A 25,763-nucleotide genomic window follows, 5' to 3' on the forward strand; every position below is an offset into this window, starting at 1 on the left:
CCCCCCCCGAGGCGTGACCGCGGGCGCGGCGCTGATTGGGCCCGGCGGCGGCGCGCGGCTTTGTGACGCCGGCCGGCTTCTGCGCGAGGCAGCGCCCCCCGCGGCTGTGACGTAGGAGCGGGGCCGGTAGCGGCGGCGGTGAGCGGGGGGTGGTGAGCGGGGGGGAGGCGGCACCGGGACCGGCACCGGCACCGGGGGGGCTCCGTGAGGCGCAGCCCAGCGCCGCCGCCTGGGCCCGGGCCTGCCCCGCTGGGCGCCGGGGCCCCGCCGGTTCGGCCGCGGTCGGGTAACGGCGCTGGGAACGGGGCCGGGCCCGGGCCGCGGCGCGGAGCGGAGCTGGGCCGCTGGGAGCGGGGCGGGCGGCGCTGAGGTGGAGCTGGGGCGGCCGCGGGGGGTCGCGGGGCCGCGGGGGCCGCGGGGCTCGGCTCTCCTGCGCTCCCCCTTGCCCTGACCCCCGCTTCGTCCCCTCAGAGCCCTCCGGCGTTCTGACGGCCCCAGCCTCGGTCGCTCCCCGCGGCGTCCCGCCCCCCCTCCGGCTCGTTCTGCCCCCGGCCCCGTCCCGCCGGCAGACTCCCGATGTGCGTGTGCAGCTGGGGCACGGCTCGGCCGCTGCCATGGGAGCGACGCCCTGAGAGGTGCTGAGGGGCGGCCAGAGCCATGACGGAGCCCCACAGGGTTCCCTTCACCACGCTGCACGGCCCGCTGAGCGGCGGCTTCCTGAAGAAGCCTCGGAAGGACGACTCGGAGCAGCCCCAGGATGCGGAGCAGCAGTCGACGTCCATGCGGATCACGCTGACTCTCTTCGAGCCGGATCACAAGCGGTGTCCGGAATTTTACTACCCGGATCTCGTGAAGAATTTTCAAGCGAAAAGCAAGGGTGGTTCCGCAGGAGACAAAGTGAGTGTCCGCACGGCCCGTGGCGAAGCTGAGGCTGTATCTGAAGATTTCAGGGACTTTCGCGGTGGTCTTCCCTTAACGCTGCCGTGAGAGCTGGTGATGTGTTACCTCTGGGGTGCTGAGAGCTGAAACGATAGCTCAGCGGTCACACACCATGCAGGCCACGGAGCTGGGGTCCAGCTGCGGGTTCCTGTTGTCAGACAGCTGTCGTATTCCTCTCTCTTCACTGGCTCTGCACATCGGCAAGCTGATGTGCTGCCAGCAGAGTATGGCGTGTTACGCTGATAGAGTTTGAAGTTGCTTGATCGATCCAAAGTGGTTTTGGTACCTGGTTTACTAGAAGCTAAGAGTGTCTTACAAAAAGCATCAAAAAGAGGGATACTTGTGCAGCACGGGGCTGTATCCTTTCTGGGGACTTTGCTTTCCTGCACGTGAATGCTTTCACTGCGGTGCTCGGCATCCATTCCCGTTTGATGGCCGTGGTGCTCTCAGGTGCTGCTTGACAGCTCTGCTTGCCTCTTGGGGGTCATTTCTCAGGTGCAGTGACATGCTAACATCTGTAGCATCCAAATTCTGTGTTATGGATGTTTTTCTGCGTTGTGTAGTTACGAAGAGAACGCTGGGCTTTCCACTGACGTGAAGGAGTTGTGGTTTCCCGACTCTTCCAGCGCTGTCACTGCCGCTTCTGACAGCAGTACGGTGATGCTCGAGAAAGTTGATCAGGCTCTACTCGTTTCGCTGCTGCTGTTCAGTTCTGGCTGGCAGTCAGTCGAGGGTTTGTGCTGTTTTCCTGAGAGACAGGAGAAGCAGAGGCAGGTACAGGGCTAGCTGAGGGGGCGCCCAAAACACGGAGACTGCAGCGAGGCCCTGAATGCTTGTGGGTGTCACAGGCGCAGCCAGGAACTGCAGAAATCTCATCCGGTAAAGAACGGGGTAAGGACAAGCTCCTCTCGTTTCTGCCTGCTAAAGCTCATTCATGTGAGCTTGAGAGCGGGTGGGAGAGGGAAGGGAGATGCCCCCAGATCTGTTTGTTGGTTGGTGAACAGCAGTAATTTAAACAAACACACAGAGAAAAAACCAGAGGGATTTACACAGAATCTGGAGATGAGTGGTAGCGTGCTGTCCCGTCATCCTCTCCTTTCTTTTCTGTGAAAGCCCAAGTTGAGAGAAGAGACCCTTAGTTACACCTCTGTGGTTTATCGTTTTCTCCAGGAAACTTGGTTTTTCTTTTCTTGTCCGGTAGAGTTCTGTGTGCTTGTTTCTAGGTGGCTTATACTGAGGAGAACCCTCTAAGAATACTGTCCCAAAGGCTGATTTGGTCTGAGCTTCTGCCTGCGTGTTCTAGTCGTGACACTTTTAATGCACGTTTAATGGGTTTGGGTGGCAGGGTGACAGGCTTGATTCTGACGGTTTTTGTCTCCCTTTCTGCAGAGGAAGGACCCTGCTGATCCCTTCAATGATGATGAAAAGGAGAGGCATAAAGCGGAGGCTCTTGCTAGGAAGTTTGAAGAAAAATATGTACGTTCCTCTTCTTTATATGGTGCTATCCCTTAGAATGGGTAATGCTGTTCAGCTCTTGACCAAGATTACTTTAACAGAAATCAGCAGTCGCTAGCTCTTATGTTCCTGTCCTCGTGCAGTCTCTTAGTGTGGCTGGAGCGTGCTGCTGCCTGCGTTCTGTGTCTCAGGGCTGTGGTCCCCTCCACCAGTCCTGATACGCTCATAAATCCAACGACAGTCCGATTAAAGGGCATGATATTGTTACTTGGAGTGACAAATGCCATTTACTAATTTATGAAATTTATTCTAAGCAACAAAAATAATGTCCAGGCCTTGCAGTCATGGCGTGGCGTAGCTTGGCAAGCCTCTAAGCACGGTGCTGAGCCTGCTGCCGTTAGGACAGTGCTGAGTTGCGCAGGGGAAGAGGAGCTGAGCCGTCTTACCCATTTCCTTGCTGTTCTTCCTCTCCCGTCACTTCTGTAGATGGCAATAAAACAGTGCTGTGTTTTACAGCCAGTGCTTCTGGATGTGTGAGTTGCTGTGTTGTCTTGTGATGTGAATTGGACCTCTTGGTCGTCTTCATGCGCTGTGTGCGTGCTCGGTGCTCGTAGTGCAGAGTTTGTCCTGGCTCTGCAGCAGTTACGAAGAACCATCGGTCTCTGCGCTGACAGAGAGCGTTCAGGGGAGCAGACCCAACATAACATAAAGTCTGCTGCTACAGAGCTGGCTTGTCTGTTGGGCCAGCATTTTATTTCGTTTGGATGCACTGTTTTTGATTCTTTGTGACAAGGCCTAAAACTTAATTGTACCCTTAGATTAGAGCGCGATGTGGGTCAATGCTGGTTTCGTAAAAGAGCTCGTTCTCTTCTCTAAACTGGCGAGAATGTCAGTCTGCTATAGCGGGGCTATCCCTGTGGTAATTAGAACAGAAGATGAGCATACCATCAATCTTTTATTGTTTAGGGTGGCAAGAGACGTAGAAAGGACCGTATTCAGGACTTGATTGATATGGGGTATGGATACGACGAATCCGACTCCTTCATTGATAATTCTGAAGCAGTGAGTACCCGGGCAGGTGTGAGGGTGGTGAAACTCAGCTGCCTGGGGGGACTGGACTGGCACCTGGGAGAACGTGAGCTCAGTGCGAGCAGGGAGTGTGCCAGGGCTGGGTGATGAGGACTCCTGGGGCAACTGCATGGCAGGAGGACGCTAGTTAGCATGGGTGTCCACGGCCCAACCTGCTCCTCAGGGAGCACAAGTCCCACTCCATCCTCCAAGCAGCTCAAGTACAGAATAAAAGAGATTTTATGAACACAAGTTTGCAATACCAACGGATTGTTCTCTCTTATTTCCAGTACGATGAGCTTGTTCCGGCTTCTCTTACTACAAAATACGGAGGGTTTTACATCAACTCAGGAACGCTGCAGTTTCGGCAAGCATCTGAATCTGAAGACGAGTATGTTAAAGAGAAAAAGAAGAAATCTCCCAAGGTCAGTAAGCCAGCTTTCTAGGAGTATTCCCTCTGTTAGAGCTTGGTGGGTTTGCTGCTTGAAGAGCATTGACTCTCAAAGTAGAGAGAGAGACTTGTGAATTGGTGTGGACAGAATAGGCAGGGAGCTGCAGCCTCACAGATGAGCGCTTCGTAATCACGTTCTGTCCACGTATTTGATGGTAAAATGAAGCTTGTCTGGCATGCATGAGGCTACTGGTGGAGTTTCCCGGTTCCCAGAGCAGAAATGATAGCGGCCTCTTGTCACCCCAGAGTGGCTTAGCACTGGGGGAATGATGAGACGCATTAGAGGGCTCTTCTTTCTCATCTGAGGGGTGCTGGGGGCTTCACTGGGAAGCCAGTGCTTTCGTTCTGTGGCACTGTCTTTTAGAAACAGCAATGTTTTCACAGTGCTGAAGTGACATGGCTAAAAGGGGAGACAGGAGGAGCGCTTGGGATCCCTTCACCTTTATTGACAGGATCTTCTCCAGCATAAGAGCTGGGTGCACTGTGAAATGTTGAAGATGGAATGTGCCAGAACTGTGGTGATTTGTGTATTTGGTTTGGGTTAACGTGTGTGGTGGGGAAGGAGCTGTTCTCATACTACTGGCAAAGGGCCCAAAGTGGCTCCGGGGCTGCAGCTCCAATCCCGTGAGCAGGAAACACTTTGACTCTGACTCGGTTTTAATCCTTTCCAGAAGCGGAAGCTGAAAGATGGAGGTGAAAAAATGAAGAAGAAGAAGAAAGACGATTCTTATGACAAGGAAAAGAAATCAAAAAAGTCCAAGTTCCCAAAAGCCGGGTAAGGAGGAATAGGGAACACTTGCTGCCTGGCGCCTTGCTTCAGGGTTACAGGTGGCATTTGTTACGCTGCAGTAGCACGTGTTGTGTTGGGGGCGGCTTGGGTGCGTGCTGCTTAGCCACCGACGGGTGAGCTGCCAGTGCTTCACGAGTCGGGAGGAGGCAGCTCCTGGCTGGGAAAGGAGCACAGCTCCGCAGCAGGACTGTCAGAGCAAAGGGGCACGGAGCTGAACGGCTCTTCTTCCTTGGAGCTCTGGTTAGGCACTGCTGGTGGGAACAGATGTGGGAGAGTGTTGGGGGTGACGAATATTGGGACCAAGGTGGGAGAGGAAAGGCAGGAAGGAAGTGCGTGAGCTCAGAGCTGTGTGAGTGTCAGGCCAGCATGGAGAAAGAGGTCAGAAGGCCGTGGGTAGCAAGAGCAGGAAGAAAGTTGTCTGCTGCAGCTATTGCTGGCCAATGGTTTGTATTCCTGCCCAGAGTATTTCTTGGATGAGTGATTAGATTTTTCTGTAGTTTCTCTCCTTGAGGGCTATAAACCTGAGTGGTTTTTCTATTCTCAAGGCGTGTGACTGTTCTGCTGGTCTGTACTTGCTCAGGTCTGCCTGGCCTCTTTGTTTCAGTTTATGTCTGCTGCCTTTGTGTCTTTTGCTACGTTTTCCTCCTATTTTTTTCCTTCTTCCTGTAACTGTTGTTTTGGATTCCCTTTTTTCTGCATGGATTTGCTTTCTGGCAGCACCAAACCATGTCTGACCCAGTGCAGTCAGTGCACGATTCGCTAGTTGGGAACAAGGGAAGGGAATTTGCTGCCCTGTTTCTAGCAGAGACGAGAAGCTTCAGGCTGCTGTCACACTCCTGCTTTGGTTCCTCTGCACTAGTTGTTTGTGCATTTCCAATTCATCCTTCCTAGAACGATGCACAGGGCTAAGTAAGAGCATAACTGGGTGGGGAAGTTTTGAGCTCCATCAGCTCTGCAGTGAGAAGGGACTTGTACATCAGTGAGTCTTGTGCTGAGGCAGTCCTGTCCCTGGTGTGAGTGCTTCTGCACGTCGTGAGCACGTTGCATGAATCTTTGTTTCCCCTCGATTTCAGGTTGCACAGTTGAGCAGGGTTTTACGTTGGGATCCGTAGAATAGGGGTAATGGACGGAGAGAGAGTGGTTTGCATCCCTGAAGCAGCTGTATGCCTTAAAAATGGAATATATAGCCCAAAACAACTGTCAGATTGAGAGGCAGGGGAGTATGCAGAGCAGCAGTGGTACGCGCATCCCGAGTCTCCCTGGTTTCCGACTGTACTGTTTCCTCTGCTACAGCATAACGTGCTTTAGGGCAGTTATGTTAAACAGCATACATCTTTCCGTTCCCTAATTAGTGTTTCATGGATGATAGTGACTAAAGCTGATACAGGAGTCGTGAGACAAGTGCATTCGGGAAGCTTAGTAGGTTACAGAAGAGGAACTGAAACTTAAGCCTGATGAAACTGGATAAGTGAACACCTGATGGATAAGTTACTGAAAAAGAGAGACATGATGGAATGAATGAAAATACTTTGTCCTGTTGGGCACGTGATACCCAGCGAGGCTTCGGGCCTTCAGTCTTATTCTTAACTCTTAGGTATGGCCTTAAGAGGAAACAGTTTATTTTTCCTAGTGTAATTGGTTAAGGGCTAAGACCTTCCAAAGCATTGGTGCGTGTGGCTGAACTGGGATGAAAGTATCCTTGTCTGTTCCTCTCGATCTTATTTATTTCTCTCTTAATTTCTTCTCCTCTTCCCTTCTTTGTTTGCAGCTTTACAGCATTAAATGCAAGTAAGGAGAAGAAGAAGAAGAAATACTCCGGAGCTCTCAGCGTCAAGGAGATGCTGAAGAAGTTTCAGAAAGAAAAGGAAGCTCAGAAGAAAAAAGATGAAGAGCAGAAAGTGGTGACTCCACCTGCAGAGCCTCCAGCCCCAAGAGAGGCAGAGGCAATGCCTGACCCCTTGCTATCGCTCTTTGGCCATGCCAGTGATAGCGACCTACTGCAGGCAGCCACGGCTATGGACTCGTTAACTGACCTCGACCTGGAGCGGCTCTTCAGCGAGTCCCCCGAAGGAAGTCCCTTTCACGACGTGGAGGATGGGAGCGATCCTGCTGGGACAGGCTTGGAGCAGGATTTCAAGCAACCGCCCTCCCTCCCAGAAGGACTGCCAGCCCCTTTGGAGAAACGCATCAAAGAACTGGCTCAGGTACAGCAGATCGCTGCCTGGTTGCTGGCGGGGGGCAGCTCTGCTGGGTTCTCCACCCAGGCTCAGAGCACGCTCCGGTGGGGCCAAGCAGGAGCACAGCTTTCTGTCACTCGGTTTGCTTTTATGGCCAAGGCACTTTCTTGAACACCGGCGTGTCAGACGGAGGCAAAGCGCTGGTCCTCAGCCTGGTTGTAGACTGAATTCGCCGCTCTCAGGATTTCAGCTCTCACTATGGTTTCTTTACCTCCCTTGGTTAAGCATGGGTTGATGCGATAGGTAACTCCAAAGGCAATTTAACGTGAATGGACTTAAAATGTGAACCAGTGGGGCTGAGGGATAAATCCCACCGTAACGGTTTTTATGTGCTGTGATGAGCAGGGCAGCATTTATGAAGGGGCATGCGGAGTTCTCTATGTAAAATGGGTGCAGCTGGAAAGCATTACCTGCTGTGCAGTGTGAGGAGAGCCCTGCAGAGGGGGCTGGAGGATTTGCTAAAACTGTTTCCTCTGTAACGCAAATGGATGCCTTCAGTGAGGCACGGGTACTGCTCGGCGGCTCGCAGGCTGGAGTGTCCTTGCTGACAGTCTGGGTTCTTTCCCCTTCTTTAACTTCCCAGCGTTGCAGCACTGCTGAGGGAGTGGAACGCATTAAGAAGGGTGAGCATCTTTGCCTGTGGCTCCTCTTGCAGCTGGACTTCTGTGGGACCGCCCATCTTCTCCAAAAATGCCGTAACCGGCCTCCGAAAGCAGTTCTGGAGGAGCGGGGAGCGTTAGGTGCTGGTCAGGGATCCCTCTGCTGGCATGCCAGAGAAGTACACTTTCTGACTGGGGGGTTCTCTGATGGCTGTCACCATCAGCCTGCCAACAAATGCCGACCCGTTTGGTTCCTGCTGTTAGGCTTCCTTATAAATATTGATTTTAAGCCCTAAACAGTGCTTGTAGAGCTCTGCAGTGGCGGTGTGTGTTCTGCCATCTGGTGCAGATCGATTTAGAGTGCCTGTTATTGAAGCATCTCTTGCTTAATAACTCCTGTTACTGAAGATTAGCTTCTGTTAAAGATAACTGTTCTGCTGAGAAATTTTAAGGGTGCGCAGTGGTGACGAGCAGACAGAAGAGAAGTAGGAATTGAAGTAAGTATTGCCACTGCTGATGAAAAGGATGGGCTCTTTGTGGATGTTGCTACTTGCTAGTTGTGCTGCTAACAGAGAACACTGAAACAGCTGCTTCCGAACTCTGTGTGACTCAAAGGAGATTATTGCAGAGGCTTCTGTGATACCAAGTTAATGGTTATGTTGCCGCAAGTTAGGGTGATAGCAGGCTGTCCCCAGAGCTTCCTGCTGCTGTGTCTCATTGCTGGACTCTGTTAAGAGGGCGAGCACAAAAGGCAAGAAGTGACAAACTGAAGTCTATGGGTCAGTTAGGACTTTGGGACGTGAACTCTGTTGCAGGTGGGAGTGGAGAGGTGCCACAGCTCTGCCTGAGAGCCTGCTGCTCCCATCCCATCAGGTGGGAGCACCTCAGGGGTTAACCAGAGCCTCCAGGCATTTCCTCTTCTGCTTCAACTGGTTTGATTTTCACCCTCCCCTTCCTAAACGAACTTTCATGTTGAGGGTTCCCTTTAGCATTGAGCCTTCTCCTTTGATATCGCCAGCTTCCTATGACCTGACAGAGAGATTGCTGCAGGAATGTACGTGCCTTCTGGGCGTAATTTCATTGCTTACCAGCCTGAACATGGAAGCGTTAAATCAGGGGATTTCAAAATCACTCCCATCTCTCTTGGTTCCCTTTCCCGTGCAAGGAATCAGTAACTTGATGTGTTTTGTTGTGGCGAATCCCAGTTTTGTTTACATCAGTTCTCCTGCAGTCAAGAGACTGAATGCTCCGTGACAACTTTCTGCCATCTCATTCATCTCCTGGAATTATTTTCCCGCTGGACATATTTTTCATGGGTGTGATATTTTGGGCAATGCTGTGTGTGCTGCAGTCATAGCTCAGGAAGCTTCCTGAACAGGATTTTTTTTTTAGTTTCCATGGTGTTGATAGGAACTAACATATCCCCTCTGGCTACTAGTTTTTCCGTTGGTTTCTTGGCTCAGTGTCCACATTGATCTAGAAAGCCTGGTGATGAGTATCCCCGCCCCTCATTAAACGTGACTAGGATGAGCTTTCTTGTTCCAGGGACAAGCCCTACGCTCGTATTACTTAATCTAACAGCTCCAGGGAGAAGTTAAAACCCTGTCCTAAATCTGTCCCTTTTTCCCATGGGAATTATGCCGAGGAAGCCAGCTGCCACCAAGCAGTCTCCTTTGCCCCGTTAAGTGGGGGAATCATCACTGCGTTGTACCAGCCCCACTGTACTCAATGCCAGCGCACCCAGACAGGAGAATCCAGATGGGGAAGGTGTGTGGGCAGGCCTGGCTGTACCAGCTCCGGTGGTAGAGCTGGACTTGAAGTGAGGAGGCCTAAGCGGAAAGGGCACAACCTCTCAACACTCTGTCACCTGGGGCAGCTTCTAGTCCACCTCCAGCAGGTGGCTGGTGCAGAGTTCAGTGAAATACAGCAGTCTTGTTCTGTAGTATTTTTGAAGTGGTTCAAAAAACCATTTGATTGCTTGTGCCTGTCTATATCTGTATGCGAAACGATGCTGACTTGGCATTATTTGCTATTTTCCAGGCTGCCAGAGCTGCAGAAGGAGAAGGCAAACAGCGATTCTTCACTCAGGATATCAACAACATCATACTGGAGTAAGTGCTGCCAGGAAGGAGTGGGGCTGATGTGGGGAAAGGAGAATGTCAGGGAGAGCATCGCTTTCTGGTAAAGTCAGGAGCAGGTTTAACAGGAGGTGCGGGGGTGTCCTCCTACAGGCCTTCCACACAGAACATGCCTAAGATAACATGAATGTCTCCTAGGAATGGCTTTCTGCCGAAATGGGTGTACTTGAGGTAGGAGAAGATTGCAGGAGGATATATATCTATAGCTCTCATTCTCAAGATAATGCTTGATATTCGTGCACTTATTTTTTTCACTTGACTTGTGATTGCAGCATGATACAAGAACACTAAATCTCCTCCTGTCAGAGATGTCAGGCATATTCTTTGCTGTTTGTGCTGTATGGAATATTTTTAAACTGGAATAAGGCTGCTGTGTTCAACTGGCATTCTGTGCAAACTGGAGGAACTCTATTTCTGCTCCTTATCTTTGTAGAACTGTAGAATGCCAGGGCAGCTTCACACAGCTGCTGACAATGGCTTCATTCTTCTTCAAGTGCCTGCAGAAGATGGATGAATGCATACAGCTTTGTGATCATCTCAGTGTAATGCTTAAACAGAGGCTTTAATTTTCCTTAAGGTTTATCAAGACATTTGAAGGGAATTGCTGGAAGGAATTTTCTGAGTCTCTTTGCTTCTCCTTTCAAGTGGTGATTATCACCTTTTCACATTCCAGTGCTGACTGCACAAACATTCCTAATCTGTTGTAAGCCTGATAATTTTAGCCATTTTCAGAAGTGATTTAAAAGAATTTGTATGACTTGGCAGTAGAATCAGTTAGGAGTTTTTACACTGGCAACTGACGCTTAGAGGTGGCTTAAAAAGCTAGTTTCTTAAGTTATGTATAACTGCATAGATGGGTTTGACATGCATTGACCTGTCTAGCCTGTTCACTAGGAAGTAAGTTCAAGCCCAAGGGATAAAGTTTGATTCTCTATTATCCTGAGTTAGACCACAGTAGTGTCTGGCAGAAGCAGCGTGTGCCTCTCATTTCATTGTCTGATGCTCCCGCTCCTCAGCTGCCAAGATGAAATGCAGAATAAACGAGATTGCTGATGTATTTTGTTGTTTTTCAAGATACTCTGAAGCTGCAATGAAAGATATAGCTTGGGATAAAGGACTTGAGTCCATTGATTCTAAAATATAATGAACTGTCATGTAATTTGGCTTGCACTTTCTCCCTCTCTCCCTGCCTTCAGCTTCCCAGGTTGCATCACAATTGCATTTCAGTTGCTTAGAGGACCCATGCCAGGTCCCTGGTTAATGCTGTGTTTGTCTTGTTCTTCAGCATAGAACTGCAGGCCCGGGAGCTGAACAGCCAGATCCGGTCAGGGGTGTACGCCCACCTGGCTGCATTCTTACCTTGCAGTAAGGACACTCTAGTCAAGCGTGCCCGTAAGCTTTATCTCTATGAGCAGGTGAGTGAATTTGGCAGCACAGCCTTGTCTCATGTGCATGTTACCCTGATCTCTAGAGCAGAATTGTTCTCTGTGTAGTGTGCTGTTGTCCTCCATGTGAGCATGCTTCAGGCTCCACAGCTGGTGGTGCGGATTCCAAACTGGCAAGGTCTTGTCCTGCTGGTTTGAGTGTCGTGGCTGAAACACAGTGCAGAACCTCAGTCTGCTTTGTGATGTGCTCTAGGGTGGCCGACTGAAGGAGCCTCTGCAGAAGCTAAAAGAAGCCATTGGTCGAGTCATGCCAGAGCAGATGACTAAGTACCAAGAGGAATGCCAAGCCCATACTCAGGCCAAATTTGCCAAGTAAGCTCATTGTTTGCTTGTTAAGCATCTGTAGCTTTTCTCGGCAGGTTCCCTGGGACCTGTAGGCTGCTCTCATGAAGTTTACCACCTGTTTTCGTTCTGTATTCAAGAATTGCTGATGGGCATTAATTGGCCTAATTACGCTTTTTGTCTTCTTTGCACTATCTATACTGATGCCACCTACAGCAGCATTGATGGGATCAGAACTTGGCTGAAGTGTTTCATTTCTGCCCAGGCCTGTTTTTAGAAAGATGGCAGTCTGAGCACAGTCAGGCTGGATCAGACCTGTGGTCTCTACTACATAGTACTGGGAAATTTCTTAACATTGAGCTCGTAGCTCAGCTTGCACCGTAAGCAAGGTTTTCAGGCCCTTTTCTGGGGGTTTGTTATCATTGACTAGCAAGACCTCTGAACAGTCTTGTTCAGAGACTCATCCTGGTTTTGAATTAGCCAGGACGATGACTTCCACACTGTTTTCATCTCTGTTTTAGAATGCTGGAAGAGGAAAAGGACAAAGAGCGAGATCGAGTTTGCTCTGATGATGACGAGGATGAAGAAAAGGGAGGAAAACGCGTTATGGGACCACGAAAGAAATTTCAATGGAATAATGAAATCAGGTTTGCATAATTTAGATATTAAGGCAACCTGTGACTTGCTTCACTTCCAGCTGCGCAGAATAATACATTTTAATGTTTGTATCTTGGTTTCAGAGGAGCAGCACTAATGGCTTTTAGTAATAGTCACCTTGGAGGTTTGTGGAAACCACTACTGTGGTTACTAAATCTCAACTTTAAATACATCGCAAAACTAACCTGTTTTCAGGTACAGATCAGCTCTGAGAGAAGCACTAAGCCTCTGTGCGGAGGCCAAAAAGAGGGACAGATCTTTTGGCAAAAGAAGTAACTTGGTTGAATTGCTGAAATCCTGCTGACTAGACTCTTAAACAAGACTAGATTTCTGGCTGTGAAAACAGTTAAAGCTTACGGGGATTGCTGCCCCTGGCACCCAAGGATCGGACAAAGAACAGAGTGCTGGATGAAGGGGAGAGTGACAAAGGATAAAACAAGAATCAATCGTGTTATCTTTTTCATCTTATTCCATAACAAATTGGGGTGCTGCTCCATAAAAGATTCATTTAGAACAAAGAGGGCTGCACTTCCTGCCTTCTCATTGCTCTCAGCAGAAACTTCTGCAGAGGGGTTTGGGTCCGCAGCTGTTAAATAACGTCTGTAATTCTGTCACTGGTTTACCACCTCTGCTGTTTGAAGATATTAAAATGGGAAGATGTATAAGGCTTTTTTCCTCTGGTGCATCTGTGTCTGTGTGCACACCTACAGAGAAATGTGCCTTTCCCTGCCTCTTTCTTACAGAGGCAGTTCAGGGTTAGCTTTATTAGCAGGGTGTTTGGAATGTCCGGACTCGAATCCTGTGCTCAGCTGGCTACAGTCTGATCCAGAATACTTATGCAAAGCCAGGCACATCTTAGCATATTCATCTAGCCCTGGATAAGCAGAATGACCTCCATCTGGGGAAAGTTAATCCAAGTAACTGTATTTGAAATCTTCCTGTTCTTCAGGGAGCTGCTTTGCCACTTGGTGAAGATTAAGTTGGATGGTTATGAGCTTGACAAGAATAAGGCTCAGTCTCTGGAGGATTATGTGAAGACCTTCCTAGATGGAGAGGTGAAGCCCCTTTGGCCAAAAGGCTGGATGCAGGCCAGGTGAGCAAGAATCATGTTGTACACCAGGGATTCCTTATCATAAGGGACCTCTGAAGGTCATTAGTCCTACCCCTGTTCAAAGAAGGGCTAGCTTCAAAGTTAGGTCAGATTGCTCAGGGCTGCGTCCTATTGAGTTTTGAAAGTCTCCATGGATGGAGATTACGACAGCATCTCTGGGCCACTGTTCTGATACTTCACTCTTCATGAATCTCGTCTCCTTATTTCTAATCAGAATTCCCCTTGCTGCGCTGAACCGACTGTTCCCTCTTTGCTTTTACTGAGTGCCTCTGAGAAAGGTGCCTCCGTCGTCTTTGTGGCTCCCTGTCCCCAAAACTCTTTAGGTAGTAGAAGATTGCCATTAGATCCCTCCTTGGTCTTTACGTTTTCCAGGCTGAGCAAACCCAGTTCCCTCAGCCTCTCCTTGTATGTCACATGTTCCTCAGCCATCTCAGTGGCTCTGGACTGTCTCCAGTTTGTCAACATCTCTTGTATTGTGGGGACCCTGAAACTGGACGCTGTATCTGGATGTGACCTCACAAGTGCTAAACAGAGGAGAATAAGCACTTGAACTTTTGGCTGTGCTCTTGCTCCCAGTATTTAGTTAGCTTTCAGCAGTACACCCTTGCAGCAGTGGCTTGTGTTCTGCTTGTCTGCAAGGGCCCCAGGTCCTTTTCTGCAAGGCTGCTGCATTGCCAGTTGTCCTCAAGCCTGTGTGGCTGCTTGGGGTTATTCCATCCCAGCTGCAGGACTTTGCGTTTTGTCTTTGTCGAACTTCACAAGGTGTTGTTGGCCCCTTTCTCCAGCCTGTCTAGGTCCCTGTGAATGGCAACCGTGCCCTCCAATGCTTCCCACCCTGTTTTCACGTCGCCTTCAGACTTACTGTGAGTACAGTCTGCTGTCGTCCAGGCTGTTAGCGACGCTGTTGAGTGGTCTTGGCCCCAGCATTGACCTCTGATGGATGCCCCTGGGTATGACAAGTCATGAGTTAGAACTGGCACTGAGGTGAGGCTGACTGGCCAGTGGTTTCTTGAATCTGTATGACAAAAGATCTTTTCAGACCCTTGGGGAATTCTCCCCTAGACCTTCCCAAAAGAAAGCAAAGCAGAAAGCTTTAGCAACTTTGGGACTTTCACGAGACGCATCAGAGTCAACAGAGTAAGTAGGAATTGGGTGTGGTTTTCTTTACCCCATCCCGTGTCTTCACTGCTGTTTCCTGCTCTTTCATGCCCTCCATCATCCATGCCGTTGAGCTGGCAATTGCAGAGAGCCATGCAAATTGCAGAGAGTCATTCTGCTGGGACTGTCATCAGCTTCTAGCCTGCTTTGTTTTGCTCACTGGTTTTAAAACAAGTACAGTCCAACTGCTGGAATCTCTTATCTTAAAGAGCTGGATGGCACTGCCTTCTTTCTCTGCTGAATTTGCTTTTTGGGTTTTATGGGTACCAGCAGTACCCATAGAGTTACCAAGAGCAGTAAGTGTGAGAAGCAAATTACAGATCCATTTGGAAGAATCCATAGCCATTTACTGCAGTTGCATGTGCACATGAAGTACAGTATTGTGCATGTTTGTGGCGTGCCGCTCAGTGCGGGAGCTGAACGATGGCATTAGGAGCTGGGTGCAGACTCCTTAGTTAATGAAGATACTGCCAGCTTGGGGTCCTGGCTTGCCAAGCTTAAAACCTCTTTCTTCGAATAAAAGTAAATAAATATTTTCCCTGGAGCTGTAGGTAAAACTGTTCTTAAGTGTATTTGTGTTCCCCCAAGACTCGGTGTAGAGAGCCCTCCAGTGAAGCTGACCACAGAATGACTGAAGAAAAGTGGTTTTCCTGGTTGCTTTCCAGTGGCTAAAGGACAATGGTTTCTACTCCTGGGACTTTGTGGTTTAAAGACAGAAGCTAGTCTGCCATCCAGGCAGAAATGAAGGGGAGGGTTTGACAACGTTAAGAGAATTGTAAACGCTTTTCTGGACTAATCAGCTTGGTTCGCTGTCACTGTGAGCACAGAAGTTCATCTTCAAGAGGAGCCTGAAGATGGACAGAATAGCAACTTTGTGTATGAGTTCAGAATGGCCCTGCCATGATTCTGTTTTCCTGGTTAGCACTAAAAGGTGACTAACAGAATATAAGGTTAAAATACATGTGCTTTTTAAGAGGAAAAGGATGACAAAAGTCTGTCTTAAAAATTCAGTATGTTAATAGTCTGCTAGGAAAGCATGTTCCACGTGTCAGTACTGATAAGCTTCTCACCCTGACATCTAAGAAAGCAGCTGAGTGGCAGCTGTTTTAGGTGAAATAGTGCTTGTGTAAGATTCTGGTTTACTTAGCTTCAGTAGTAAAGGTTTTTGGATTCTATTTATTGGTCTGTTAGTTCTATTTATTGGTCGTGGCTAGACAATTGCTACAGAAATGGCTGTGCTAATTTGAGAAGTCACCTCCGCTGTTTGCTGGGGATGCAAAGGCAACAGCAATGTGAAGTGTGAAGGCTTCTCATCCGTATCGCTGTACGTGAGGCAGGGAAAGGAAACCTTTCTCCCTTGAAGTTGGTGAAGAGCTCTTGGATGATCTGCCAGCTCCTGGATGATCTCTGGCAGCAGTAACACCCGGCTTGAACGATTGTACTGCCTCTCCAGCTGGCTGTCAGCTTTTTAGGCTGGCAGAGCTTTTTTCTTAGTTATTGTCCAACGCCCGCCTTAACGGCCTTTCCAGCGCCTACAAGCATAGCTCCCCCCAGAGGGAATTGAGTGGGGGTGTTCAAGAGGATTTTCCTGGAAAGCAGATGAATATTTGTTTACTCTCTGTGGTTTTAATTTCACTAAGTCCCCTGCTGTACTGTGCAGCTCTGTCTCCAGTGATCCCAGCTGCTCTACTGGGTCTTGCTGGATATCACTTCTCATTGCTCTCTTCCCTTCTTAGGACACTGTTTAAGGAGAGCAGGCGTGTACACGGACACCTCACATCAGTCCTGTGAGTATCGCGCAGCATTCCTTTAGAGTGATAACTGGTGAACTCCGTTCCCTGGGGCCTGGGTGGATCATGCAGGAGCACCTGAGCTTGCTTGGCTCCCGTCAGATAGTTTGGCGCTGCTTCATCTGGGGAGGTCTAGGGAGAGTAGTTGTTTGTGTGTGACATCTCCCAACAACAGCCTTCCTGAGGTGCTTGAGCCTTAGAGTAGGCTCAAAGATAAGAGCTTTGAAGCCAGGTTGCCTCCTGGCCTTGTTCAACAGACTGGAGTCAGGCCTCTGTGCTAGGCCTTGGGAGGCAGATCAAGGTAAAAAGGAGTGCGCTGCCAGCACTGTGATTATTGCTACCTGTTCAGTCAGTCCTCCCTGGATTCTGGATTCCCTCTTTCTTGTTGCCTGGTTGAAGGAGGGGTATGATGAGCTCAAGCTAGTGAAGGTGGGAGAAACAGGCTTATGGGTGGCAAATCAAGAGAGCCATCGGAATCCAGCTGGGCAGGTGCTTTAATGCCAAAGGGTCTCGTGGATCTTGCTGGCAGTCTATAACAGACGATGGTATGGATTTAGGTTGATGTCTGTTTGACAGACGGTCCTGTTCTTGGCACTGGATGAATGAGGGGAAGTATGAGAAAGAGTATGAAATAGTGTAGTCATCCTTCCCTCAGCCCTGTCATTCCAGCTGTTCAGGGATGTCTTGTACCAGAGACTGCATCTGACCAGATCAAATGATCTATTTTCTGTGAATTTGGCAGATGCTTTTGCATCCTTGACTTCTTCTGGGAACCAAAAAGAAATTTGTAGCTTTTCTCCAAAATAGTCTGCGTATCAGTTTCTCTCTGGGTATTGGTATAGCGGTGGGTTCCAGTAGTAGCTCCTGGCCCTGCAGCTGGTGCAGGATGTGTCTGTTGAGTGCTTTCACTGCTCTGCTACCATTTCAGAGACTCTGCTCCGCTCCCTAATTCATTCCCCTGTGTGGGAGTTGGGGCTTCCTAGAGCAGCAACAAATGTCATATGGTTTTGAATCCTAGCAACCTGAGATGCTGCCTCTGTTCTTTGCAAAAGGCTCAGTGGATCGTCATTAACAGGGCCCAAGTGTGCTCCCTAATTGAATGCTTCCCTGCAGGCATTCAGTGAGCCTGTTTCTTTTCTCTCCCTCAAAACAGGGCGAAGAAGAAAGTTATCGCACCTACCAAGGTGAAGGTGAAGGTGAGTTCTGTGTTTTCTGGTCCTCATGGTTCCCAGTAGTCGAGTGACTGCCCACTCAGATCCTGTTTTTGAGCCGTGTATCTATGCATCAGGTGTAAGGAAGTTGTATTCTTAAACAGCACTAGTCTGCGCTGGGCTTGAGGAAAAACTGGAACAGCAGCTAGAGTTGATGGCAGCAGGAGTACCAGTCGGGAGGGTGTTGTGGGGGACCAGCAGGCACAGTAACTGTGCCTTTCGTCCCAAAGGTACTGCACCTTCCATCCCAAAATCAGGAACCTTTCCTTCCCTTTTCAGCCATAAACCCTGCCTCTGTTCTGACTCTGCCTTTTGTTGTCATATTGTTCCAGGAACCCTCCTGTAAACCAGATAAAAAGATCTCTGTTTCTATTCCTTCAATGCACTCAAGCAACACCTTGTCTTTGTCATCAGAGCCCCAGGCAGGAGGTCTGGGCATCAGCGCCCAGACCAGAGAACTCCTGTCCCTCGGGACAGCCCAAGCAGCCAGCAGCACTGGTACTCCTGCTGCCTTCATGGATGACTCCTTGGATGAAGACTTAATTCATAATCCTACTACCTCCCTTGAAGCAGTCTCTAAAGAACTGGCTGTGCTCAACAGCAGAGCGGGAGGGAGCCCTGACTTTACTCTTTCTGGAGCTCCAAAAGCTCCTCCGGAGAAGATCCCAACTCTTGCGTCGTCAGAGGAGAAGAGGACATTTCCAAAGGCCAGCTCTGCCCCTACATCATCCCCTGCTGGCTCTCTCCAGTCTCCTCTAAATTTCCTGGCTGAACAGGCCCTGGCATTGGGCCAAACTTCTCAAGACAAAAAGACAGAAAACTCTAATTACAAAGAACTCTCTTGCCAAGCCTCACCCAGCAAAATCCTTTCAGACATACACCAGGCTAAACAGAAACATCACAGCCTGGTCCGACCAAGCCATGGGCCTCAGACCTCCACCCCAGTGCCGGGCGCTCAGGTGAAGGTCTTTCACTCAAGCAACCAGCCACAGAAAACTTTCACCTCCCCGGCTCCATTTGTCAAACTGCAGAATTCCAAGTCCTCCTCCCCATTGCCCCAACGCTCTCTCCTCCAGCAGGTCAAATCATCAACCAAAGCTCAGAGCTTCCATTCCTCTGCCTCCCCAGGCAGCACCCAAAACTCCAGCAGTTCCCACAAAAGCCCAGGCTCATCCTCATCGTCTATCAGTTATACAGGAAAGCACTCAAGTGGCTCTAGTTCTTCAGGACAATCTTACAAATCACCCTTTGTTTCTGGTTCCCTCTCAAAGCATGGGGCTTCTTCCAGCAGCTCCTCATCGGGAGCATCTGCAAACCAGGGCTGCTCCTCAGGGAGCTTGCTGCCCACTGTGCAGGCCCCTTCCTCAAGCCAGGCGTCCAGCCGCCCCTCCCCGAGCTCCTCAGTGAAGAAGACGTCTGTTTCGCAGAAGCTGACTCTGGTGGCACCTCCTGGAGGTTCAAATGGAGATTCTAGTGGGGGCACTCAAGGGGTGGCCAAATTGCTGACCTCCTCCCTAAAGCCAGCTGTTGTCAGCAGCACCGCATCTTCTACCTCTGTGCCGGTAAGCGAGAACGTGCTGACCTAGCCAAATGTCGGGAAGGAAAGGCACTGCACTGCGTCAGGCAGTCTCCGAACTTGAGACCCGAAATGGGGACTTCAAAAGAAGTTCCTGAAAGTCTTGAATGACTCTGTGGACCGTGGCTGCTTAGGCTAGGAAGACCTGGCCTTTGCCATGGGTCTGTGCTCCAGAATTCAAGCTTTCATTTTCAGTCTAAAGCAACAGATAATCAAAATACGCTGGTACCTTCCAGACAGCAGATTTTGGACAGGCTGTGTAGTGTTCTTGGCCTGACACTGTGAGTTATGGGGACAGTAATGTTCCTGTTTAGGCCAGGAGGAAACACAGTAAAGCAAATTGCCATGAGAGCTAAAACCATTGCATAAACTAAAATTATAATTACCAATTTGTTTTTAATTAGGTCTGCTAATTTGACCTTACTTAAATTATCACAAGTGATTTTAGTATTATTGACACTTTTCACTACTGATCTATAGAATAAACAACTTATGATACTGGGCTATAAATTCAAAATGCCTGCCCAGCTATTTTCGTCCACTTCCTGTTGCTCCCCAGTTACTCCCATAAGCAATGAAGCGATGTTTGGGTCTGACAGTTCAGTGGGATATAGCGTTTTGTGAAGGACTCCTGGGATGCCTATACAAACTTGTATTGTTCAGCCATTGCATTTAATGATGTACAGGCCTTATTTTTCATCCGCAGACGCTCCTAATGTAGTTGCGTTAATTCGTTGTCAGCTGCTCGTGTCTGCGTTCTGTTGTGGCACGTGGAAGGAGGCGAGCAATTTGATGGATATGTTTAAATGGGCCTTAAAACCACATGCTCTGCCTGTTGGAGGTGTAGTTCCAGAGTAAGGGAACAACAGGCTCAAATCCAGTATGGTCATGTGTAGAAGACAATAGCATCCAGCAGCTGGATTTTTAGTGTCCTGGACGCCTCTAGGTGACCTCGAGAATTGGCAGCTCTTGGGCCCCGGCTGTGAAGATGCTTCTTGCAAGTACAAATGTTGACATGCCTTGGTTTTCCCACTCCTGACTGACCTTTTCTGTTGCTTTTCAGAAAGGAACTAGTGGAGCTGTGCTGCTAACGAGTTCTTCCTCCTTAAGTGTCCTATCTCCATCCTACAAGTCCAACAATCCAAAGCTGCCAGCTGCCCTGAGCTCCACCCCTTTAGGTATTATCTCTCCTATTCATACCTTCCCTCTTCATGTCATCTCCTTCACTTCAGACTCCTCCCCGAAAGCAGGAGTATCAAAGGATGCAATAGTTACAGGACCTGCTCCAGGAACTTTCCACCATGGCCTTGGCCACAGTGAGTGTACTGCTCATGCATGTGTGTTACTTGTGCCTGTGCTGTCGAATAACAAGAAAACCAGTGCTCTGCTGTGTTAACCCATTGCAGACGAACTCATCTCTCTTGCTGTTGCTTCGTGCTGTAGTTCATCCATTTATATCTCTAGCAGTTGCATTTGGAGAACCTTGGGCACATCCTCACATCCTTGTAGCTAGCCCAGAAGTCCCAACAGCTGGAAACTAAGCTATAGGCTCTAACGGCTGCAGCTCCTCTGCTCATTTCTGTCTTTGATGTGTATTTGTTCTTTTTTTTCCCCTCTCCTTTCTTTGTTTTTCTCTCTAGGTCTTCTAGCTGGCTTGCACTCCAGCCCCCACCATGCAGCGCCACTCCCACATTCTGCCCTGTCCACTCATTTACCGCAAAGTCTGCCAGGTAACTTGTCAGACGGTCTTGTTTGTCTTCTGCGTCGTGAGTCATCCTGTATCTCAGCAGGAGGACTTTAGGGGTGAAAGCAAAGTTGTTGCCCTCGTTGTCTGACCAGTGTGGTCGTTGCTGAGACCTCCGGCCTCCCCACGGTACAAAGCTAGGCGTAGCCCTCGGTGTCCTTTACTGTTTTGTTAGCCAGTGCAAGCTTGTGCGCTTCTGAAACGAGGAGCCCTCAGTGCTTAGAGCAAGTGTCGGTTCCTGGAGGTATTTGGCTTTGCTGCTTGTGTCGTGGTAAAGGATTGTTCTGCTAGGATTAAAGCTGTGCCTCTTCATGCGCAGTCTGCCAGGACTGCCCAGAATTGAATATTCTGGCTCTGTGGAGTTTTGTCACTGGTGACCTATATAAAATGTGTCAGACCAGAATGTCTCGCATCTGTGCGCTGAGCTAATTGCCTACATCTCCCTCACAAGTTTGTAGTGTGAATGCAGACTGCTTCACTTGGTGTTGATGATGTGATGATTTTGCAGCTAAGCCTGCTCTCGCCTCAGTTTGATGCCTGCAGGGCTAACGCATAAAAGAAGAAATTTCCAAAGAACACCTCTGCTTGTAAATGGAGTCCTGCCTGCTGTGTCCTGGTGGGCTGTGAGTGTGTAAACAGGGCAGCGCTGCTGTAGAAGGAGAGAAGGAAGGGCAATAAGTTCAGCATTCCGAAAATTGAAGTGTAGGGCTACCAGACTGGGCTTGTCTGTTTGGGGAGTTGCTTATGCCACTGGTGACTGCTACAGTTATTTTTGCTTTATTGATCAGGTATTTGTTGGCTCTTCAGTGCCGTACGGCATCACTGGCTTAGTACCCGCTTCTGTTGCGGTTGTGTTATTGGGCAGCATGAGGCTGGTCGGGGAGTGGATGTGCCACCGTAACGCCGTGGCACTGAGGCCAGTAGCAGATGTGTGGGTAAACTGCTGGAGGCAATGTGGTCTCCTGGTGTGGCTGGGGTGAAACACTTGGCTGTTGAGGACAGCATGTGTTGGCTGGAAAAAGAAGAGGCTGCTGCGTGTTGGTTAAAGTTCAAAGAGTTCATCTCCTTTGCTTCTCTTGCTGAAGCTTGTCTGAGGTGACTTGTTCCATCTCTCCAATGTGGTGGAGCAGAAGCAGCAGCCACCAGCAGCAATCGCTGGTGTGAGGGACTTCTCCTTCCTGTTTGTGAACTTACAGTTTCAGGAGAGTGAGATGATTGATTTCTGTTTGAAACAGGGTTGTGAAATGTCTTCTGTGTCACGCAGGAGGTGTTCCCTGCCTCATTATTTGAGGGAATTTAGAGTGGTTACTTCCCTGTCGCTTATAGGGCTTAAAGCAAAAGATTTTTTTGACGGACTGCTGCTCTTAGGCAGGGCTTAGGGCCACGAGAGCTGCAAGTACACACAGTGTGACTAGGAATAAGTGGGGATAAACTGACCATTGAGACAGCTTCTGCAGGGACCTGCTTCCTCACTTGGTGTTTTCACATAAATGTTGAAGACTGAGATTACTGCTATCACTTCTGGCAATATTACCAATTGTGGTGCTTTGCAGAAGATCAAAGTAGCTGTTTAAGTGGCCACCATGGTCTTAAAACATATTACATGGCTGTATCGCTCTGAAAGCTGCAAGGACTCTGGTATGATGGGAGGTTGCTACAAATGCAAGGAGGTGTTGATGTCTTATGTGACCGCTTGTACCAGCATTCATCAAAAAGCGTTTGAGCAAGGAGCATCCAACGTGTACTGGTGTGTTGTCGCTGCTGCGTTTGCTGATGGAGGTGCCTGCGTGCTGGTGCTGTGGCAATGGCTCCGACTGCTTGCTTTAGGAATGCCTTGTGCTGGGACTGAGATCTTGCATGGAATGAACTGTCCTTGTCCTGGAGAAGAAGCTGTTGCTGCTCTGCTTGGTGCCACTGCTGCTTGACTGCACGTCTCAGTACACCCATTTGTTCACCGTAGTCTGACGGTAGTTTTAATTGCTCCTGGAGAACTTCTTATACCTTAAACTTCCTTACTTTTTTCTGTTCACTGCATTTTCTCATTTCCCCTCACGTCTGCTCCTTTCTCTTACTCCAGTGGTTAGATTCCTGTGACTCCTGTTACTATCAGTGGGCACCTAAGGCCTTCATTACAACGGCAAAGGTCTACTAATGGTTATATTTCAAATCAACTTTAGATGCTAGGCAGCAAGTACCATGTATTTATAGTTCCCTAGACAGGGAGACATGGTAGCGTGGCTTTTAGAGGAGGGCATAGACTGCCAGGAGCGTCAACGCAGCAATCTGAATCTGTGGTGTGGTGCTTTTGCTGGGAGGCCATAGGAGGCCTTGGTGCTTCCTGTGACTCTTGCTTAGGTGCAGAGGAAGGGCTGCTCCCAGTCTGCAGATGTCTCCACGCGCATTCTCCTACCCCCTGATTCTTGGGGCTGCACAGGGAAAGTACATCTCTCCGTGCAGAGGTCTTGCCACCCCGGCTGCACGCAGCTCCACGGAGCTGATGCTGAAACCCCTTCCCACTTGGTTTTATTTTCTTGCAGATGCTTCTCAGCTTCACGGCAAAGGGTCCAACGCACAGCAACGGAAGTTGTGACGTCTGCAAGGAGGGGAGCTAGAGCACACATAGGATCAAATCCAGAGGACCAGGTCATGGATACCGGCTGCGTCTTTTTCTCATGACAACTGGAGAGACTAAACTGCAATGAGGAGCTCATTGGTGTGTTTGCTCAGAGGCTTTCAGAGTTTGCTCAGAGGCTTTCAGAGCGAATCCCCACACCAAGGGCTACCTTGAGCCATGTCCTAATGAGAGAAGCACTTGTAGCACTGTTTTATTGCTGCTGCCCTTCACGCATTCCCTGGCACTGGCATGAGCTAGAACACGCAGGGGAACTCGGGTGGCTTGGCTTTCTCGCAGAAAGTCCGGTGCTGGTGGATTCCACCCACCTGTGTCTACGTCTGCCAAGTACCTCCAAGTCCAGTTACCTCCTTGGTCTCCCAGTGGAGGGTATGAAAGGTGCTTCTTTCTTCTGCTTTGGATTTACTTGGATAATTCTAGCACTGCCAGTGCTTTCTGAAGACATTTGACTAACTTTTCAATTGTACTATAAAGCTGTGCTACAGTTAATTGGAAGACTTAACGTTTCCTGTGTGGTGAATCTGATGAACCACCTGATGTTCCCCTCTGGAGGAGAATGAAGACTCTCTGAAGAGACATTTCTAGATGCACTCATGGACATTGAGATTTCTACATATTTTGGTTTTTGGATTTTTTTCCTCCAAAGGGATGCTTTTTTCCTGCTCAGTTTTATCGTCATTGCCATCGAATGCATTGGATTGAATGGGACACTTCTCAGCATGTCACATGTATAGGAAGACATAATTCCAGTGCCTTTTATGGTGGAGCAAGAATGGACTAGTGACACACATTTCAGCCCTATTTTGTGTGCTCCTCAACCCTTTTTTAATCATTCTGTATTTAAGATGTATTCTGTTTTATTTAATAGAGCTTTTTATGGTTGCACATCAAAAAAAGCTGCACTGTCTGGACTTCAATGGTGTCTTGGTGACTGCAAACACAGTACCAAATCCAGCAAGAGCACCAGTTCTTATCCGAGTCTGTGCAAGCGGGTTCCAGACCCTCCCCTAAAGCCATTCTTTCCTAGGGTCGTCAGTTATGATCTCTTTGGTGGGCAGAGGGAATGATCTAGATTAACCAAGGTCACTACTATTCAAATGAATCCCAGAGAATAATATTGCTCTCCTTGATGATTTCTGCACTAGAATCATGTGCTTGTCACAGCTGCAGGAATGGGGACCATCTGGAGTTGGGGTGTGTCATTTTTATTACTATTTTTTTAATGTTTTTAACTCTTAGACCTAAATATTTCTCCCCTGAGCACACCCTTTCAAACTGTGCGTAGCTAAAGGCAGGCTGTGGTTCCAAGTGAGCTTTATGGGTTTTGGTTTTCTGCTCTCCCCAGTCTCTTTTCTCAGGCCCCTATAGCCACATCTGAAACATGCAGTGGTGGCACTGATCTGCATAAACTTTACTGGTATTTCAAGCAAAAGCTTGCAGCCTTCCTCCTTGGGCTTTGGGGAAGGATGCTGACACCGAGTATACCAGCAAATATCTGCTTTTATTTTCCCCATTTCTGGTAAGATCCATGATGGACTGTTCTCAATTTGAGCTGTTGAGTAATTTCCCAAGATCAGTGCGTTGCTTGTATTAAAAAAAAAAAAAAAAAATGCAGCTCAGAATCAAAATTTGTTTACAGAAAATACCTAGGTTGTAGCAAAAGAGCCAAAGACAGAACTTGTGTTACTAAAACTAAGCACAGCAGTTACTGATGGTCTCTGATCAGTGGATGTCGCACAGTTCCCATTGAAGGCCTAATCCTGAGAGGTGCTTTGCACCTTTAACTTTCCATGGTATCTGGAAGAGCACGCAAACGCCTGGCAGGATAGGGACTCAGCGAGTGACCCGAGGTACTGGTTCTACTCCCTCTCTTTGCTTTCACTTGAATGCTTCTGCTGGGAGGCACCCATGTGCGTGGCCAGAGCAGAATGCCCTCGTTCTAGGAATTTAGTGAAGCCTCTTGCCTCAGGGAAATGTTTATTTGGTGGAAATTCTGTGGGATATTTTTTCTTTACATGCTATAATGAATGAGTGAATGGTATTGAGCAGAGTCGCAGCAAGGCAGAACCACGCGGAGACCTGACAGCTGACGGGGAGCCAGGAGTCCGGCACCTCTGCCTTGACGGGGCAACTTGCAGCACTTCGTGACAGTGTGGGGCGGCGAGGCTCCCATGGCACTTACTTAGTATGGCAGTTCCTTTTGGGTGTAAGAGCTGCGGTTTACTATTATATTTTTTTGTGTGTGTTGGGACTGTCTTGCTGAAGATGGTGGGGGTGGTATGAAAACTGTTAATCTTGTACAGAACAACTGAATAAATTGTTTCAAAGTTTCCAAAATGCTCCTTTTTCCATCTCCTTCCCTCTGGTTTCATGATTTTATTTTCAAGAATTTATGTTTTAGCTTGGGTGATCATCTCTTGATCATCTGTTTCCTGAGTGACTACTGAATCAATTACCTTTTTAGCCAACATCTTTTGTAA

The 25,763-nt window shown here is 48.8% G+C and overlaps 1 protein-coding gene across 15 annotated transcripts; it reads left to right on the forward strand.

Annotated features, from left to right (window-relative positions):
* The first annotated feature begins 16 nt into the window (after positions 1-16).
* Positions 17-25,615, forward strand: UBN1 (ubinuclein 1). Of its 15 annotated transcripts, none has more exons than XM_040574270.1 (18): positions 17-138; positions 472-897; positions 2,329-2,415; positions 3,361-3,456; positions 3,753-3,887; positions 4,585-4,688; positions 6,472-6,907; positions 9,580-9,650; positions 10,963-11,092; positions 11,316-11,434; positions 11,926-12,051; positions 13,011-13,154; positions 16,067-16,117; positions 17,274-17,316; positions 17,664-18,893; positions 19,971-20,223; positions 20,548-20,637; positions 23,189-25,615. In XM_040574270.1, the coding sequence occupies exons 2-18, from the start codon at positions 658-660 to the stop codon at positions 23,239-23,241; spliced, it is 3,408 nt and encodes a 1,135-aa protein (XP_040430204.1). In that variant the 5' UTR covers positions 17-138; positions 472-657; the 3' UTR covers positions 23,242-25,615. The 15 variants fall into 15 exon arrangements, with proteins under 15 accessions (XP_040430204.1, XP_040430212.1, XP_040430215.1 ...); XM_040574275.1 differs by having other exon boundaries at positions 50-138; positions 19,971-20,085; XM_040574272.1 differs by lacking the exon at positions 20,548-20,637 and having other exon boundaries at positions 50-138.
* Positions 25,616-25,763: the final 148 nt, after the last annotated feature.

Source organism: Cygnus olor, chromosome 15 (assembly GCF_009769625.2).
Source record: "Cygnus olor isolate bCygOlo1 chromosome 15, bCygOlo1.pri.v2, whole genome shotgun sequence".
Taxonomy (NCBI): domain Eukaryota; kingdom Metazoa; phylum Chordata; class Aves; order Anseriformes; family Anatidae; genus Cygnus; species Cygnus olor.

Coding starts and splice junctions, on each gene's coding strand:
- UBN1 (XM_040574270.1), top strand. CDS start 658: ATGACGGAGCCCCACAGGGTTCCCTTCACCACGCTGCACGGCCCGCTG. Junction 898..2,328: donor GTGGTTCCGCAGGAGACAAA/GTGAGTGTCCGC, acceptor CCCTTTCTGCAG/AGGAAGGACCCTGCTGATCC. Junction 12,052..13,010: donor CAATGGAATAATGAAATCAG/GTTTGCATAATT, acceptor CCTGTTCTTCAG/GGAGCTGCTTTGCCACTTGG.